At 43.2% G+C, this 16806-nt stretch overlaps 1 protein-coding gene across 1 annotated transcript; it reads left to right on the plus strand.

The window, feature by feature from the left end:
• Nucleotides 1–10018, plus strand: LOC142587086 (uncharacterized). The gene is made up of 5 exons (XM_075697975.1): nt 1–153; nt 710–795; nt 3076–3246; nt 8458–8559; nt 9876–10018. Exons 2-5 carry the CDS (start codon nt 720–722, stop codon nt 9914–9916), a joined length of 390 nt encoding a protein of 129 aa, XP_075554090.1. The 5' UTR covers nt 1–153; nt 710–719; the 3' UTR covers nt 9917–10018.
• Nucleotides 10019–16806: the final 6788 nt, after the last annotated feature.

Raw genomic sequence — 16806 nt, forward strand, 5'->3', positions numbered from 1 at the left:
GCCATCTTCTGTTCTTGGCTGAAAACACAATGAACATGTAAACGAGTGTCTTTCTCCTATGACACATTTTAACTGAATTTGAAAGAAAAACCACCTGGCTTGACTGGCTCGAGTACGTGTTTCAGAATTTTAGTTACTCCGACGATATCTGAGGTAAGAATGAAATTTTTGGTGTATAGCCAGCCAATGGTGCTAAATTTGTTGCCGCGATATTTATTGAAAGCTTTTAAGACATTTGGGGCGCAATAGTGGACAACGTTGACTTTTCACAAACAGCAAAGAGCCGTGGCCACGTTTCAAGCATATTTAACACGGAAATGTTCAATCTAGTACTGAACAGGCTATAATCACTAAAGAGCACAACCGTGCATGATGAGAAGGCTTGAACTTTTATTGTGGACCTGGTCTTTCTAACAGGCAGATATGCACCAAAACTCATTCCAAGCATAAAGCCAGATATCTTGCAGCGACATGTGCCACACTATTCTATAATGTCTTAGTAAAGCAGGAAAAAGAATACAGGATGTGATTTCGAACTTCTCGCACTCAAAAGAAGCAGTTCAAAAGAAGATTAGTTTTTTATTATTTATATTCATGTTATTTTGGAAATTTACTCGTTTACCGAGAAGCTTAATATTTTGTCAGGTATCTTTAGTTTAGATAGCACAGTATTCATTAAAAGATAACAATGTTCTGGGTCCTTGCGCAGGTACACAGCAATGACTTTGAGTTACATTTTCATCGTGCTTCTTGGATATTTTGCCAGTACGGCCACGTCTCAGAAAGGACACAATGGTAAGTAAACAATACATTTCTAGTAATGCACAGAAATGGGGTTACAATATATTTATCATAAAATGTACTTGAGGCAACACAGAATTGAGAAATATATCCCCGCAAGGCATTGTGCAAGTTCAGAGTGAGAATTCGTGAGACATATTTCTTAATGAAAACACAAACGAGAAAAGAAACGGGTATGGAAACGATGATCTTTTGTTTAGCTAAGCCTGCGTCCTAAAAAAATTAACGATAGCGCGACTTCAGCAAATATTTGTTTACATATGCTTACATATGCTTACATATGTTTACATATGTAAGCATATGTAAACATCGGACACAATACGTTCAAGTAAATGGTAACAAATCTAACCAATTAAAAATAACTTCAGGCGTTCCACAGGGATCCGTTTTAGGACCACTTCTTTTTCTAGTTTACATAAATTATATTGCTCATAACATAAGTAAAGACATAACCATCCGGCTATTTGCAGACGATTGTTTATTATATCGTGAAATCAATAACCAAAGCGATCAGGCGTCACTTAGTCAAGCCCTTAAAGCTGTAGAAGTCTGGGCGCAAAAAATAAAATGAAGATTAACGAATCTAAATCAGTCATGCTCAGAGTTACAAACAAAACAAAGCATGTTATTGAGTGTAATTATGAGATGAACTCAACAATTCTTACCGAAGCTGAAACGACAAAATACCTAGGTTTAACAATTTTGAAAGACTTAAGTTGGAAATCGCACATAGACAGAATTTGTGGAGCTGCAGAAAAAAAGTTATGGTTCCTTCGCCGAAAATTAAAACTAGCAACGACACCCGTCAAACTACTTGCATATTTAACTTACATTAGACCAACGTTAGAGTATGCCAGTGTCATTTGGGATCCGTTTCAATCCGGAATTATAAACCGCATTGAGAAGATACAGAGAAAATCTGCAAGGTTCATTCTTTCCCGGTATTATCGTACTGACTCTGTTTCCGAAATGCTTCGGTTGCTTGCTTTGCCTCCGCTGGCTCAACGGCGGAAGTTAGCTAGACTTAAATTTCTTTTTTTGCTGTCGAAAGGCCACTTCAATATTCAAACCACGTCCTATCTTGCTCCCGGGCAGGCTAGAAACGTCAGATCAAGCAATCATTGCATGTTCTCCATTCCAAAAGCATATCTGGACATGTAGGCTTACTCATTTTTTCCGCGAACGATTAAGGAATGGAACAGTTTGCCAGCGTCTGTTTTGCAGTCGAGTAGCATTGAAATCTTTGAGGAAAACGTTAAAAACCTTTTATGAATTTTAATCTTAGTGGTGCCGTGCAAACATTGTCACACTATTCTAGAAATACATACAATAGTCTTTCTTTCGTGCTGCTTCCAATATCACTGTCACAATGTTAGAAACATCTATTTCTTAGCCAAACTATCGTTTTTGTATTTCATTATTTGTTTCGCATTGTATTTCCAACATTCATTGCTTCATGTCCAATTTACGTTTGTAAAGTGTTTTCATTTTTTTTACGCTATGTGCAAACCAGCTGTACCCACCCTGTTACGGCCAAGACGGCCAACAGTATTTGGAAATAATAATATGCCAGTGTTCAACGTGATTCTTCAGCGTCGTATCTGCTATACACGAAAAGTCACAGTCATGCTGAAAATTTTTGACATATGTTTAAAAGGTAGCCAGGACTTTGAGTACGGTTTAAGCTGACGGATGTATTTTCACGAGTAGAGTTCGTAATACGCTAATCGTTCTGTCAACGCCACGAGGCCGTGTAGATCTCAGCCACAGAATATATATAGGAGTACGAAATGCTTACACCAAGTTTCGCGCACCCGGCTAGACCGTCAATTGCTTCTTGGCTTTTTTATTAAGAAATTCATATTTCGTATTTTATAATGTTATTAGTGTATTTAAACGAGCAAATTTCTTAGATACCATGAACATAAATAGCAAAGAACAAATATTTTTTCGATATGCTTTTTTTTGAGCGCAATAAGTTCAAAAACACATCCTGTATTTTTGTATGTTTATAAAATACATGTATAAATTGATGGAACTAGTAATTTAGCGTAATAAAAACTACAGACTCAAAAAAGGTGGACGAAGCCGAGCGCTAGTCTATGTCCACTTTTCTTGCATCTCCGGTTTTTATTGCGCTAAGTTAGTTTGTTCCATTATGGAAAACCAACTAGCCCAACATTCAACTCTTCTAGAATGCAAAAATCATTTATGCCCCATAGGTATTTAATAATTCTGACTTCTTTACGCATGGTCAATTCGTATATTCTACAGTGCCAGACTTTCCTCCTTTCGTGGACCATCCTCTTCAACATGGCGTGCCCACGCACCTTCGAGACTACCCTCTCCACCCTTTATTCCACCACGCCTGTGAATCAGCTGAGTGCCCGGTAGGGTATAAGATATGCTGCCTCTTAATCGGGGGCAATTGCGGGTGCAAATGTGGTAAGTACATCGTAGTTTTGTAAATGTACCTTATTATTGTTTATACCGTTTGACATAAGTAGATTTTGACGTACAAACAGATATGTTTAAACAATATCGACACTTCAAACTTCATTGAGAGCGAAGTTGTGGGTACAAAATGACGCTCAAATGGGGAACTAATACAGCCAGCTATTGACTCAAGCTTTCTCAGTGGAGCTTTCCGTGCTTCCGGCAGTAATGTGTACCGATTTCTTACGTTTGTTATGGTAGGGAAGTGCTCGCTTTTCAAGCAACGGTTGCCTACTGGCACCATTAAAAATTCTGCAATTTATGCAGATGGGCTTCTCATATTTTAGCCCCTTTTTCAGTGCAGATGGCTTGTGGAAGAGAGTGGCAATTCCAGCGATACCTCGTTGGCTTCACTCATCAATGACTGTACACGACAAGGAATAATTTAAAAGCTGAAGTCAGAGCACGGAAATGTTCCACTAGAAAAAGTGATGTTTTACTAGTCAGTGCATTCCTTATGAAAAAAAAATATATATACTCGTGTTATTTTTAAGACAACTGGAATTTTCATGCATCGCAATAGAAATTGCATTGAACAGTGCACGCAATATTGTTTAAAAGGACGAGAAAAAAATCACAATAGACACCAACACGCAGGCACACCAACGCGGAAGCTGCAGGCGTTAGCTGAGTTGCAATCTGTCCGGCCGCATAGCAAGCTAGTCTTGGTATCATCGTCGCATATTGGGCACAAAAATTTAGATGTCGGAAGCAAGCAATACAAAAATATTGCTCACATGTTACATTCCCAAACGCGAAGACGCACACCTTCCCCCTATTGAACTCTCAATGCATAATACGTCGCGTTGGTAACTTCCAATGGGATATCGTTAGAGGCAGACATCTACCGCGTTGGAGGCATGAAATATCTCTTCGACAATGTGGGAATGTTGGCCAACTTCCAAAACGTTCCATAACAATAAGTGAATAATGCTAAGCGGAAGCAGATCAGAACAAAAACCACGCGTCCGCCCCCACGATGCGCTACGTTCAACAAAATATTCTCGCGAAAATTCATGTGAAGTCACATTAAACAACCACAAAATAAAGCTGAGGAGAGAACTGGAAAATTTACTTGTAATTTTTGAAATGTAGAATTGATAACGAAAAGGGAAACGAAAGATGCTTTATCAATTATTTGGCGCAATGAATATACAATACAGTAATGATGTCGATGACAAATATATTTATTAAGGGGTGGCTCGAAGGCCTATAATGGGGAATAGGAAGAGGAAGGGGGAGGCGTATTCAGAGCCGTTCTATAAGCTTCTATAAGAGCGAGTCGAGAATGACCCTGTCGGAATCCATCGAGCCAGTTGCCGGTCTAATCCACTCCTCGTAGGACGACACTCGCACCGCCCTCAGGTGGTGGTTGTGCTGCTGAGCGTGTCGCTGGCACTCCCAAAACAAAGGGGCTGCGGATGGCCGCGTGGCCATGTCGCAGTCAGGGCACCTGTGTAGCGCCTGGAGTGCTTCTTGGTCCGCGGAGGCTGTGGGAGCGCCGTGTTCCTGCGATTGAAGGGAGTTCGGAGAGGGAGATGGAGGGTGTCTTTCCTGGCGTGGCCAGTACTGCCGCCACCGCTCCAGCACATCCGGTGTGAGGACAAAGCAGGAACGGAGCCTGTGCAGCAGCACCTACCCCGACCTGGGAAGACTCGCGGGAAGTGAGTGTGTCTGAGGGCACACTCGCACGGAGCTCCCTCTTGCGTCGGTTTGCTGCTGCTCTCATAGCTCTGCCTGGGTCATACGGGGCTCCATTTGTCGTGCTACTTGTTCTGGTTGCGAGGGTTTCTCAAGGATCGGGGGAGACTACGCGGTTGGAAAGAAGGGCGCGCGCCGCCTCGTGGACTCTCTCATTTCCCTCCATGCCCTGGTGACCAAGGATCCAATGAAGTGTTGCAGTGACCCTGTGGGCCTCGGCGCGACTGAAGCCCTGCTTGACTAGGAGTACTTCCGATGATGCTGTGTGGCGCGACTTGCAGACATGCAGCGCATACTGAGAGTCGGTGTACATATCGATGTGTTTTGCTTGCGCGGTGCTTGAAACTCAATCTAAGGCCCATACTATTACGCGAAGTTCAAGTTCCGTTGGGTCGTGGGCATCAGCAGTTGTAAAAGTAGAATGTCTCACAAGAACGCACTGGTAGGCGACTGCTCCCTCGCTCGTGCGTGGGTCGTAAGCTGCGTCAGTGTACGCTTCTTCATGGCTTGGGGGTGCGTCTGCCAATGTCTGCACTTGACGCGCAGCGAATGCTGCCCGGCGGTGAGCATGTTGGGCGCCCATGTTTCGAGGCGTTGGTGTAGTGTCGACGACAGCAATGTCATCCCACGGTGAGATGTCGGATGGCAGTTGCGGCAAAGTTGATATATCCTTTCCCATGTAGGCCAGTAAAGTCCTGCCTTGTCTGGTGTGCTTCAGGCGTTCCTCGTGTCCTGCCTTCGACGATTCGATGGTTGCAGGGAGGGTAGGCAACTTCGCGTATCGATGTACGTCCTCGACACGTGTGTGTTTCGGGAACCCTGTGATAACACGGAGAGCTGATCAATGGAGTACCTCAAGCTGTGTCCAGTGCCGAGCATGCAGGTCATAACAGCACGCTCCGTATATCGCGCGGGATGTCAGCAAAGCAGTAACATTACAGTAATAAAAAAGCTTTCTTCAACATTTTTATTTTTAAGGCGAAGTTTTCTTTTCCTTTTGATTCGTACTTTGGTATGACGTAGGTAGGTAGCTTCTTGTTTTCCCTCTCTTTCTAAAAAAAGAAATCAATGTTTGAATCGAGCTTCTACCGTCAAGCAATGTAGTCGGTTGCTGCTGCCCATTAGGCCACTTTCTTTATGCCGGTGTTTGTTTGAGGCCAGCATGACTCTTGCGGAAAACAAACAAAGAAAAGAGCTAAGAAGTACCTTCTAGTTTCACACCAACGCTTCCGTCGTTCCAAACCAGCCAACTCTTCGGAACACTCGACCTGTGGACCTCGCGCCAATTTTTTGTCTTTCTTCTTGCTTGCGACAGCTTGCACCTTTAAGCACCGTGTTAGACCGCGCCATCTTGCGGAACAACCCAATTTGCACAGTAATTTCATCGTTGCAAATTATGCTATGTAAAAACTGTTCAATGTTGTGCAGACTTCATCATCCTTTATGATCATCAAAGCTAACGAGTATTTGCATTTCTTCTCCGAAATACAAATGACATCTGACGTAATTGTTCTGCGGAAACCCGCAAGGTACAGAAAATCAATTATTAAAGAGAAAATGAGATATCCAACCATTCGTAGGAATTGCTACAAAGGAAACCCATACGGTTTCCTCGGAAGAAAGGCCTTGCAGTTGAAGAAAAATTCCACCTGGTCAGGGAATCGAACACGGTACCACTGCATTTCCGGGGCAGCCGCTCTACCATCTGCGCTAATCAGGCGGCTAGCAGATCCACCACCTATCTAGGACCCAATAACATTCATGCCGGCGGCGTATGTAGAAGGCGGCGTAAAAATCATGCCATTGCCGTCATACGATCGCTTACAACGAGCTTCTCGTCGTGCTGGTGTCGTCACAAACACATACACGCTTGTGACCTACGCAAGAAACTACTCAATTCACAGGAACACGTTGGCCCACCTGGTTTTGTTTGAAGAACTGCAAACAATGCTGGATGGCCAGGTACTTCCTAAATACTCCTCACAACATAGATTACAAGAGCGCGAGGGATGTGCACAATATTTAATGCGATAGCGTTGAGAGCCCCGTGTTACGGAACATACGGTGTCGGCGTCGGGTGTTGTCTGTTAGAGAAAATAATCCCGAACCATGGATCTCGAACCTGACAGGCCCTCCTGGTGGCGCAGAGGCTTTACTAAACTAACTGAATTGCTCAAATTAAAATGCGTTAGAAAATTTGTTCAGTACGACTTAAACAGAAACTACAGAGATGATGCTGTCGGTTTGTAATTTAAATATACGAAAGAACATAAATCAATGACGCGGAAACTCAAACGCAAACAACTTTTCGAGCTGCCGTTTGGGGCCTGTCGTAGCAGGAGTGGCGCCCTCACTCGGTTTCTTGCCGCAGCATCATCCAGATGCGCTCGCCTCTCGCCAGTCCGCGAGCGCGGCGGTGCCCAGCGAGGGAGGGGGGGAGGCAGTGTTAGAAGAAAGAATCAGAAAGCTCGCCTACGTGCATAGCGTTCACCACCTGCGTCTCCAAGAAAACATTATGGTCACTTAAACTTCAGTTGCCGGGAAGCGTTAGAAGCAGTCTTTGAAAGGTATCGCGTTCCACTCGTAAATGCGAAGCTTGGGTGTCTTCCAAGTTTTAGATAACCAAATCTTTATAAATTGTCTTAGATCCCTGATATTCTTCTAGACTTGTGTGACATCGCCTCATTTCATGGTAAACGATGCGCTTGTTTGGCATGGAAATGCGTCTCCAGTTAGCCTACTGTTAAAGCCCTGATGCAAGTAGACGTAAGTCAATTCCCTGGAGTCTTAGATTTATGGAAATGAGCGCAAGTATGTATACACAATGGCGAAATAAAGCCTAAATGCGTTCGTGTAAGGTACAGAGCCTTGACCATGGTAGGTGAATGGATTACTTCCATGCGATAAAGGTACTGAAGCTGCGATTTCAAGAATGCGGATTGGAGAATAAACCTCTAAAAATCTAACGCCCTCCTTGGCCGCCTAGCCTCATTACGTTTCACAATTGTCCTCGTTTCTCCTAACGAGTCAATGCAGCACGGAAGCTTGACCGGCGGAACCTAAACACCGCAGTCAGCGCTTCGTTTCCTTCGTATACCGCAACGACGGTAAGCACGCTCAGCAAGCGCGACGTCCAAAAATTTGTCTATTACGCGCAACATTGTCTTCCATGTCTTAATGCGGTAGTCATATCAGGGGGATGCTTCAGGATGCAAAATGGGAGAGGTACATAACGCCTCAGTACCAGATATCACACCAAGTATTTCAGAAATTTCTACAAAGAAGATGTGAGATATTACCCTGCATAACGTGTGATCTTTATTAACTCATGCCATCCCTGGTAATTTGAGGAACCTAACGTTCCTAATGACGCGTTAAGTAATAAAGCATGCCTGTCTTTTTTCAAAAAGTTCTTTGAATACTCAAGAGCCTAAGTTATTTTTTTGCTTTTAATTTCAGTGCCAATGCTCCACCACTGCAGCTATGCATGGGAAGATGAATGCCCGTTGCCACATCGCCCTAACTGTGCGCATACAGACGCAGAAGACCTCTGCCACTGCGGTGAGTACACACTGGATTGTGCAAGATATGAGGGACATCTTGCGATCACGGAACAGCTTGGCGAGAATGCTTGGTGTGTGAGCTGTGCAACATATATGAGGCAATCTCGGAGCTCCTGTATATATATATATATATATATATATATATATATATATATATATATGCATATATGTGGTGCACGCGTCCCGTCTGACGAAAAGCATTCCCGTTCAGAAATGACAGCGCTGCGCTGTCAGTTCTGACTTTTAGCTTGAAACTAGTAGCTTTAAACTGCTTAGAAAACAGCGGGTTGCCATATTTCTTATTCTCAGAGATTGTGTTTCACGAGCTACAAGCAGGTCTCGAGTGTGTGGTGCCTCGATTTTCCTGTTGAGATAATATAGGCTACTATTTCCATTTCATGCAGCACGTCTTAGGGATTGTTGCGTATTCTACCAATGTATGCAAAATGCACAAGAACGGCTCTCGTCGTGTGAAACTTTAGACTTAGGCATCATTCACAGAAGACTACTGAGTAAAATCTTGTCAGACCTTCCATTATGTCTGAGTACGTTGTATGATATCTTGCTTATTCACTGCATATGGTAAGTGTCTTATTTTTTATTAGCGATACCGGAAAGCACATTCCTTGAATTTGACATGTGCTCAAGCTTCGTGGAATGGCAGGCTGGCCCTCCATAAAAACCTGAGCGGCCAGGTTCATTCAGTTTTTGAATACCTTTTTGTTGGATTTTTGGATCGCGTAGCTGTAAGGTGCATGATCACGGCAACCTTACGAACGGTTCCCCACTTCCAGCGTCGTCACTAAACGTTGGTGATATCTGCGTCAGGACATGAGCAGTCTCCAAAAATATGATTTATAATTATACTCACGCTCCTTAACGTGGAAGCCTTGCGAAGCATGAGCACTTAATTCATGACAAGGACACACAAACTAGCCGCTTTATGAGTTATGTGTTCCATCTACCTTACTTTGGCTGCATTGGCTCTTATCTTTGTAACTTTATGACAACTGGAAAACTGCCGTGCACATGATAAAACTACATAATTATTCAGTAAAGCACTGGGCGGTGTGTCGCAAGCAACTGCACAGCGCGGTCTCAAGAATGTAATTTGGTGCTATAGTTGGTGGCCCTTGAGGTACACTACAATAGTGATTACATCGTCATGTCGCCTAGGAGCGCGCATACAAATTATACGAGACAAAACTGTGATGGTATTTAGTGCACTTAACAAGCGGAAAGTCATGTGCACACATTTTGCCTTTTTATATATATTTCGTCCTTGATGTGCTTTCTTCCCCTTTAAATTTGCAGACTTTGCCGGATTCCATGCAGTGCTGGGCTTATCCAAATAGAATGACGCGTCTATGCGGTTGAATCGAACTGGCAACATTCCATTAGGTTTGAATGTATGCACAAAGGTTGATAAAACGCTAAATAAACCTTCTGGCTTTGGCTTTGTCATGTTTTTTTAACTCGGTAAAATATTTTTATTTATTTAGCAGTAACTCGACAATAGCAAAAGTGAAACCTGAAACATTTTTTTTTGTTCTCAAAGGGCTGTAATATACGATATTCAATATTCCCGTGGGAGTGTTTCGAGCCGTTATTTACACCCGTGTATCAAATTTTTAAATCAAAACAATAGCACGTTGAACATCGATGTTATCTTTTCAGCGTTGCAATACCCTATGGATTAGCATTTCTATGCCTCCATATTGCCGATTGTATTGCAGATTTATGCCCTAGTACGAATATACGAACACTATAATTTCAAAATGCACCAAGAGGCCTTCTTACTGAACCGCAAACAAAAGTACTTTTATCGCGAAAGCAATACTGCTCGCACTTTCGGCCCATCGGTGGTCGTGGCGCCTCCTTACACAGCTGCGCGTCACGTGACTGTGTGACGTCACATCAGACCGAGAGACCGGGCCCCAGCTCGTGGCATCGATGGTGGAGGCGAAGCCTTGCGCGCCGCTGCTGCTGCGCTACCAAGACAGGACGCTCGCTGGTGTGACGTCACGCCAGACCGAGAGACGGGGCCCGAGCTCGCGGCATCGTTGGTGGAGGCGAAGCCTTGCGCGCCGCGGCTGCGGCGCTACCGAGAGAGAGCGCTCGCTGGTGTGACGTCACGCCAGACCGAGAGACCGGGCCCCAGCTCGCGGCATCGATGGTGGAGGCGAAGCCTTGCGCGCTGCTGCTGCGGCGCTACCGAGAGAGGGCGCTCGCTGGTGTCACGTCACGCTAGAAGGATAAATGGGGCTGCAACTCGGCTCCTCGCAGTGGTCGGCGCGCTGCCTTGCGCTATGTCGGATGATGTATAGCCATAAGTTTAACAAAGGGCAACCATGTCCACACCATCAGCCGAACCAAGGCGCAGCCAAGGTTATTGCTTTCGTAATCTTCCTGGCTTAACCAAGCTAAGCCTTCATCCATTTTTTTACTGTTGCTCTACAGGCACTATAAAAAATGAATCTGCGACAGGTATAACATGAAACATCTTTGCACACAATCCGTATAAATGATTTCTTTTTCAGAAAAACGAGGACAAGGTAAAAGCAGGTGCCAGCGCTTCGACAAGTGAACTTGTCTTTTTCCCCCTTGAAAAAGACAAGTCCACTATTCGAAATGTTGGCTGCCGCTTATAGCTTGTTTTCGTGTTGCTCACCGTATTCAATTTAAATCTCCCGCCTTTCCCCTGTTTGGCTGGATTTTGCGGGTTGCGCTGTTTAACCTATGGCTGACCCGAATAATAACAATAACAGTTTCCGCATATATAAATATAAAGCGGCAAAAATGTATCAATAAAATCATCTAGAAAATCAAACAAATATTTTTATGTAGTTATTCTGCGCACGTAAAAAAATCATTCAGATACAGCGGAAGGGGAAGGAAAGGGTCTCTTGTACCGCGACGTTTGTTGCTGCTTCCCCGCGTTTTACTTTAATGTATGTAGCAAGTGTTTCAGCGAACACTTTCGAAAATGTTTAAAATTGCCTGTGGCATTCTAGCCCATGAAATGGTTTACTTCACTAGGCGTACTTTAGTTGCAGAAGAAGTTAAAATGCATATTGGAATATTTAGCAAAAAGCATTAAGTTTTTAACTTAGTGCCTTATGTCACTTATTTCAATATAAAAATTCTAGCCTGGGCATTCATAAGGTGGATCCGCTTGGAAGGAATTTTCAAAATTAGGTCAAGTTCGAGACATTAATTCTTATGGTCATTCAGACAGACCTTCTGGAATGCTTTCGCGTTCCATTTACTTTTGCACTCCAATATATAAAACAACGTTTTCTTAAGAAAGTAAGTAGAACGGCAGGTGCATTTTTACCGCAAGTTTGACGACACATATCTGCTAAATCGTGTCGTCCACGCAGTTATCTTCAAATGTATATGCCTTGTATATATGTAATTTGTACAGTGCAATATGTGCCATAATGGAATTAGTTAAAACTTATTTAGTGAATCTTTGTTAATTAATCTACTACGCATTTCAATTTCTTGAGCAAGTAATGGCCGCTTCTGCGTGTAGACCAGGTCACAAGCTTGAATTGTGCTATCTGCTATAAGCAATTTAAAAAAATTTAAAGTGTTCCCTGAAATGCCTTTTGTGGTAAGTAAATACCTTTGCGGAAATGCTCCTGTAACAACATTGTGGAGGCATGGATACTCAAGTTACACGAGTACACAATGAACTCCACAACGGACATCTGGTGGAAATTTCGACGATGCAGACTGAAAACCTATTGTTCAGCTTCGGTTACCCTAAGACCGGTTATGTTGGCACAACTCCAAGATTATAGCACATTTTAAGGCACCATTGCTTGGGACTTCAAGGACTAGAGGGTTCAGTAAGAGCAAACTAGCAAGAACAAGCCTTATGACGATGCTGTTCGCTGATGTCTTCATTTATCTTGAGAGTACCATGCGTTTGGTTTCACATACGTATTTTGCCTCGGCATAGGGTATTGCTTTAGGCGAGTTAGAATACGCATTGTATGAGGCCAGATTTGGAGCACAAAACAGTGGACACGATAGATGACAAGACATACGCAAGCGCGAACTTGAAAGTGAATTTCGTTGCTGGGCTGAGTGGAGTTACACAGACATCAGAAGCCGTAGGCCCGGTGAGTGGCATGAAAATAAAGATTGCGTGTGTCGGTAAGATTCGCATATTTAAAAAAAACGTTGTCTTGCCAAGCACGAAGGGCAGAGATAAGCTAGTATGGCCACGGATCTGGCGATGGATCGACTAATTCTTCTTTTGTGAACCGAACTGAGGGTGCTCTGACGTAGTTCAGTCCCATGCGAACAAGCTCTGCAGCCTCAAGTATTTCTCTTGTAGCTTGGTTGGCGTTCTTGATGATCGTCGCGTTATCTTCGAAAGCAGTTTACATACCACAATGCTGGCAATGAATTGCCTTGGGCCGTGCCATTGTCCTACGAATCTTATAGCCATGCTCGCGAAGCCTATCATTTAGATGTCGTTTCTCTGTGTGACGCATGCACCTTTTGCCCCATAATAAGATGCTCATGTGCAGAATGTTTTGGGCTTTTCTTTTTTGCTTACTCCAGAACTTCTTAACCAACTTCACTGCATGCCTTGCATAGTGATACCATGTGTGAGACACTGCAAAACCATCAACACTTCAGCGCGTTTGCCAATCATTTATAGATGGTGGGAAATGCGTTGATAGCACGCGATGACAGCCTTCTTATGTCTCTGCCTTTTGCTGCTATCGGCTATTTGTCGGCATAATATTGCGCGCAGCACGCTTGATGGCTTGTGGTAGCGGCTCCACGATAGATACTATGAGCGCGGCAGAGTAACCGAATTTCTCAAGGCGGCGCACCTGCATCGGGAAGCTGCCTTGTACCGTGCAGACTCACAATTTCTGCAACACATTCGTAAGCATTATTTCTACACTCCCCAAATGTAGAAGTTGCAACTACTCGATGAGCATGGTACCAGAGACAAAGGCTGAGAAGAAGGGTCTATTTCTTTTGTGGATTATGAGTTGATGTTCTCAGAGTGGCTTGTCTGCTGGAAATACGAGTCACGTGACTAGATGTATCCTACACGCGTCATACGAGAACTATCCTACAGCTCCTTGCAAGAGAGGCATGACATTCATCCTCGGCACGATCTTGATGCGAAAGTGTTCGTTCTTGGGCATAATACTAAGATTATCCTAAGTTTAGTCTAAAGCAGCGTGGTGAACACCTGCTTACATTTATTGGTATTCAGGTTTCACAAATGTTTATATCAAATAGCATTTTCATATGAATATAAGAGAAAAGGAAATGTTTCACAAGAATTTATATTTTTATTAGGAGAAAGTCAACTCAAACATAGCTAAGTGCTACACAGGACAGCCATGCGGGTTCTTCGAAAGAAAAGCCTCGCAGCAGAACAAAAATTTCTCCTGGTCCAAGACTCGAACCCGGGACCACCACCTTTCCGGGGCAGCCGCTCTGCCATCTCAGCTACCAGGCGGCTTTCAGATGGCAGGGCGAAGTCGAATTTATCAACAAGTCGAAGCAAAGGTAAAAGTTTGACGTAATAGTTCTGCGGAATCCCGCAAGGTGGAGAGAAGTAATTAATAAAGGGAAAATGCGATGTCTACCCAAACGCATCTAAGTGCTACAAAGGAATCCCATATGGGTTCCTCGAAAGAAAAGCCTAGATGTTGAAAAAAAAGAATTCATGCTGGTCCAGCGCTTAAGGCCGGCACCACCGCCTTTCCGCGGCAGCCGCTCTGCCATCTCAGTAGAACCTGGGCACTTCTTGAAAGAAAAAAACTGCGCATTCCTTGTATAATAAACGAAGTGCTAAATTTTTTGTGTATCCTAAATTATAACATAAAAAATAAGGACTGCGTTATTAAGAGCGAAATGTTGTACGATATGGCGTGCTTTTTCTTCCTTTCAAAAACTCTCAAGAACACACAAGCACAAGAAATGAAATGTGGGAGAGTGACGTGCACAGGTGGAGGTGATTGAGAATTTCCCGTTGATGTTGCCTTCACTTATTTGATTGGTTGTTTCGGAGAAAAACGACGGAAGATATTATTGGAAAATTACTAGCTGCTCCTCATATAGGCAGAACGCAATATATTGTGTGTTTAACATCCCTTACAAAAATGCCCATTAACGTTCTTTAGAACCCCGACAGACTTTCTTTTTACTCTACAGAGAGTGTATTTACATTGTAGTAACATTTGTTTATACACGGTCAAAATACTTTTTTCTTGGTTTTGTGTAAAGAATATTTTCAATACACCGTTAACAGACTTTCTTCTTACTTTTGTGTAAAGAATGTTTTAAGTACACCGTTAAAAGACGTCCTTCTTACTTTTGGGTAAAGCATATTTTAAATACACCGTTAAAAAAACTTTCTTTTTACTTTTGCATAAAGAATATCTTAAATACACCGTTAAAAGACGTCCTTCTTACTTTTGGGTAAAGCATGTTTTAAGTACACCGTTAAAAAACTTCTCTTTTACTTTTGCATAAAGAATATTTTAAATGCACCCTTAAAAGACTTCCTCTTTACTATTGTATAAATAATCTTTTTATTACGCCGCTAAAAGACTTCCTTCTCCCTTTTGTATAAAGAATATTTTAAGTGCACAGTAAAAAGACTTCCTTCCTACTTTTTTGCACACAATATTTTAAGTGTAGAAGGATCGACATTTGGGCGAGTTGGTACTGGTTCAACATCTTGAAGGGGCAGCGCGAAAAAACGAAGGCGAAGTCGAATTTATCAACAAGTCGAAGCAAAGGTAAAAGTTTGACGTAATAGTTCTGCGGAATCCCGCAAGGTGGAGAGAAGTAATTAATAAAGGGAAAATGCGATGTCTACCCAAACGCGTCCTGTGTGTTCCTGCCTTCTGTCGTCGTTTTTTCGCGCTGCCCCTTCAAGATATTTTAAGTGCCCCGTCAACATAACTTCATAGCTTTTGTGTAAATAACAACTTTAGCACTCCGTCAAAACGCTCGTTGCTTTTGTGTAAAGAATGCTTTAATATACATCATCAAAATATTCTTGCTCTGAAGGACATGTATCCTCAGAACGTCCACAGCTCGTACAGTTTGTGGAAAAATATTCCAAATAGGAAGTAACTTGAGAGTTTTCGATAAATTTTTCCATCACACAATAATGCTGATACATGACATACTCAGCAATCAAGCCCTTTGTTTTAAATAACAGTTTCAATCCAAGTCGGTGGTGGACTGTTGACGGAGTGCGACTAAAATGTTTAAAGAAATATATTCGTTAAATCTTAGAACTAATCTTTTTAAAGGTTCTACTGTAGTACGTGAGCGTGCGGTAACGTCAGCACACTTCGAGAAAATTTGCTTGCGCTACGCCACCTGACTGGTGTGATAGCGGAGTACTTTGCAGGCCGCGAACCAGTTACGCAGCTTTATCCCAGCCTAGGGGCTGGTTAATTAAAGGCTGATTAACGATTGAGCAGTCACACCACCCGCTCATCATCTACGCTCATCCTCTACACCACACACTTGACAGCATATTTTCTTTCTCAAAAGCCACGACGCTCTCTCCATCGGCGAGAATCCTTGTCTCGCTGAAGAAGATCGACGCTTGGTCCGCATGCATACTCTGGCTTCGGAAGACCGGTCCAAAGCACGGTATGACAGGCACCATTGGGATAGCACCTATTCTCCAGGAGATCTAATCTTGCTGGGGTGTCCAGTGCGTAAACGTGGCCTGTGTCAGTGATTTCTCCTCGGGAGCTATAAAAGCCCGTACGTTGTTGTTGACCAGCTCAGTGGGGTAAATTATCGGCGGGAGCGTCACACCATAACTGAACGACACGCCGCCAAGATTGAGGTTGTACATGCCGCTCGTCTCCAGCCGTTTACTCCGAGAACTTAACAGACTCGCCCGGCATACTTCATGTAGAAGGAAATAAATATTACGGTAAGTTGAGCGCATGACTGGAAGAAGTGTCGGCTCGCCTTGATTCATCTTAAATAAACCCCGTTTCTTTCGTGACGTAACAATATGTATTTTGTATTGTATACTATTGCATTGTCACGTAAAATATGTATACTATATATTACGCTCACGGTGCTATATAAGGTCTTTCGGGCCCAGTCTAGCTACTGGCGCCAATTTAGGTCCAAATGACAACCCAGTTTTCATTTAATGGAAAATAAGTGTTTGTACCATTTCTGCGCAGGCCACTGTGAATAAACCTGTGAGAGTTTG

The sequence above is a fragment of the Dermacentor variabilis genome, chromosome 7 (genome assembly GCF_050947875.1).
Source record: "Dermacentor variabilis isolate Ectoservices chromosome 7, ASM5094787v1, whole genome shotgun sequence".
Classification (NCBI taxonomy): domain Eukaryota; kingdom Metazoa; phylum Arthropoda; class Arachnida; order Ixodida; family Ixodidae; genus Dermacentor; species Dermacentor variabilis.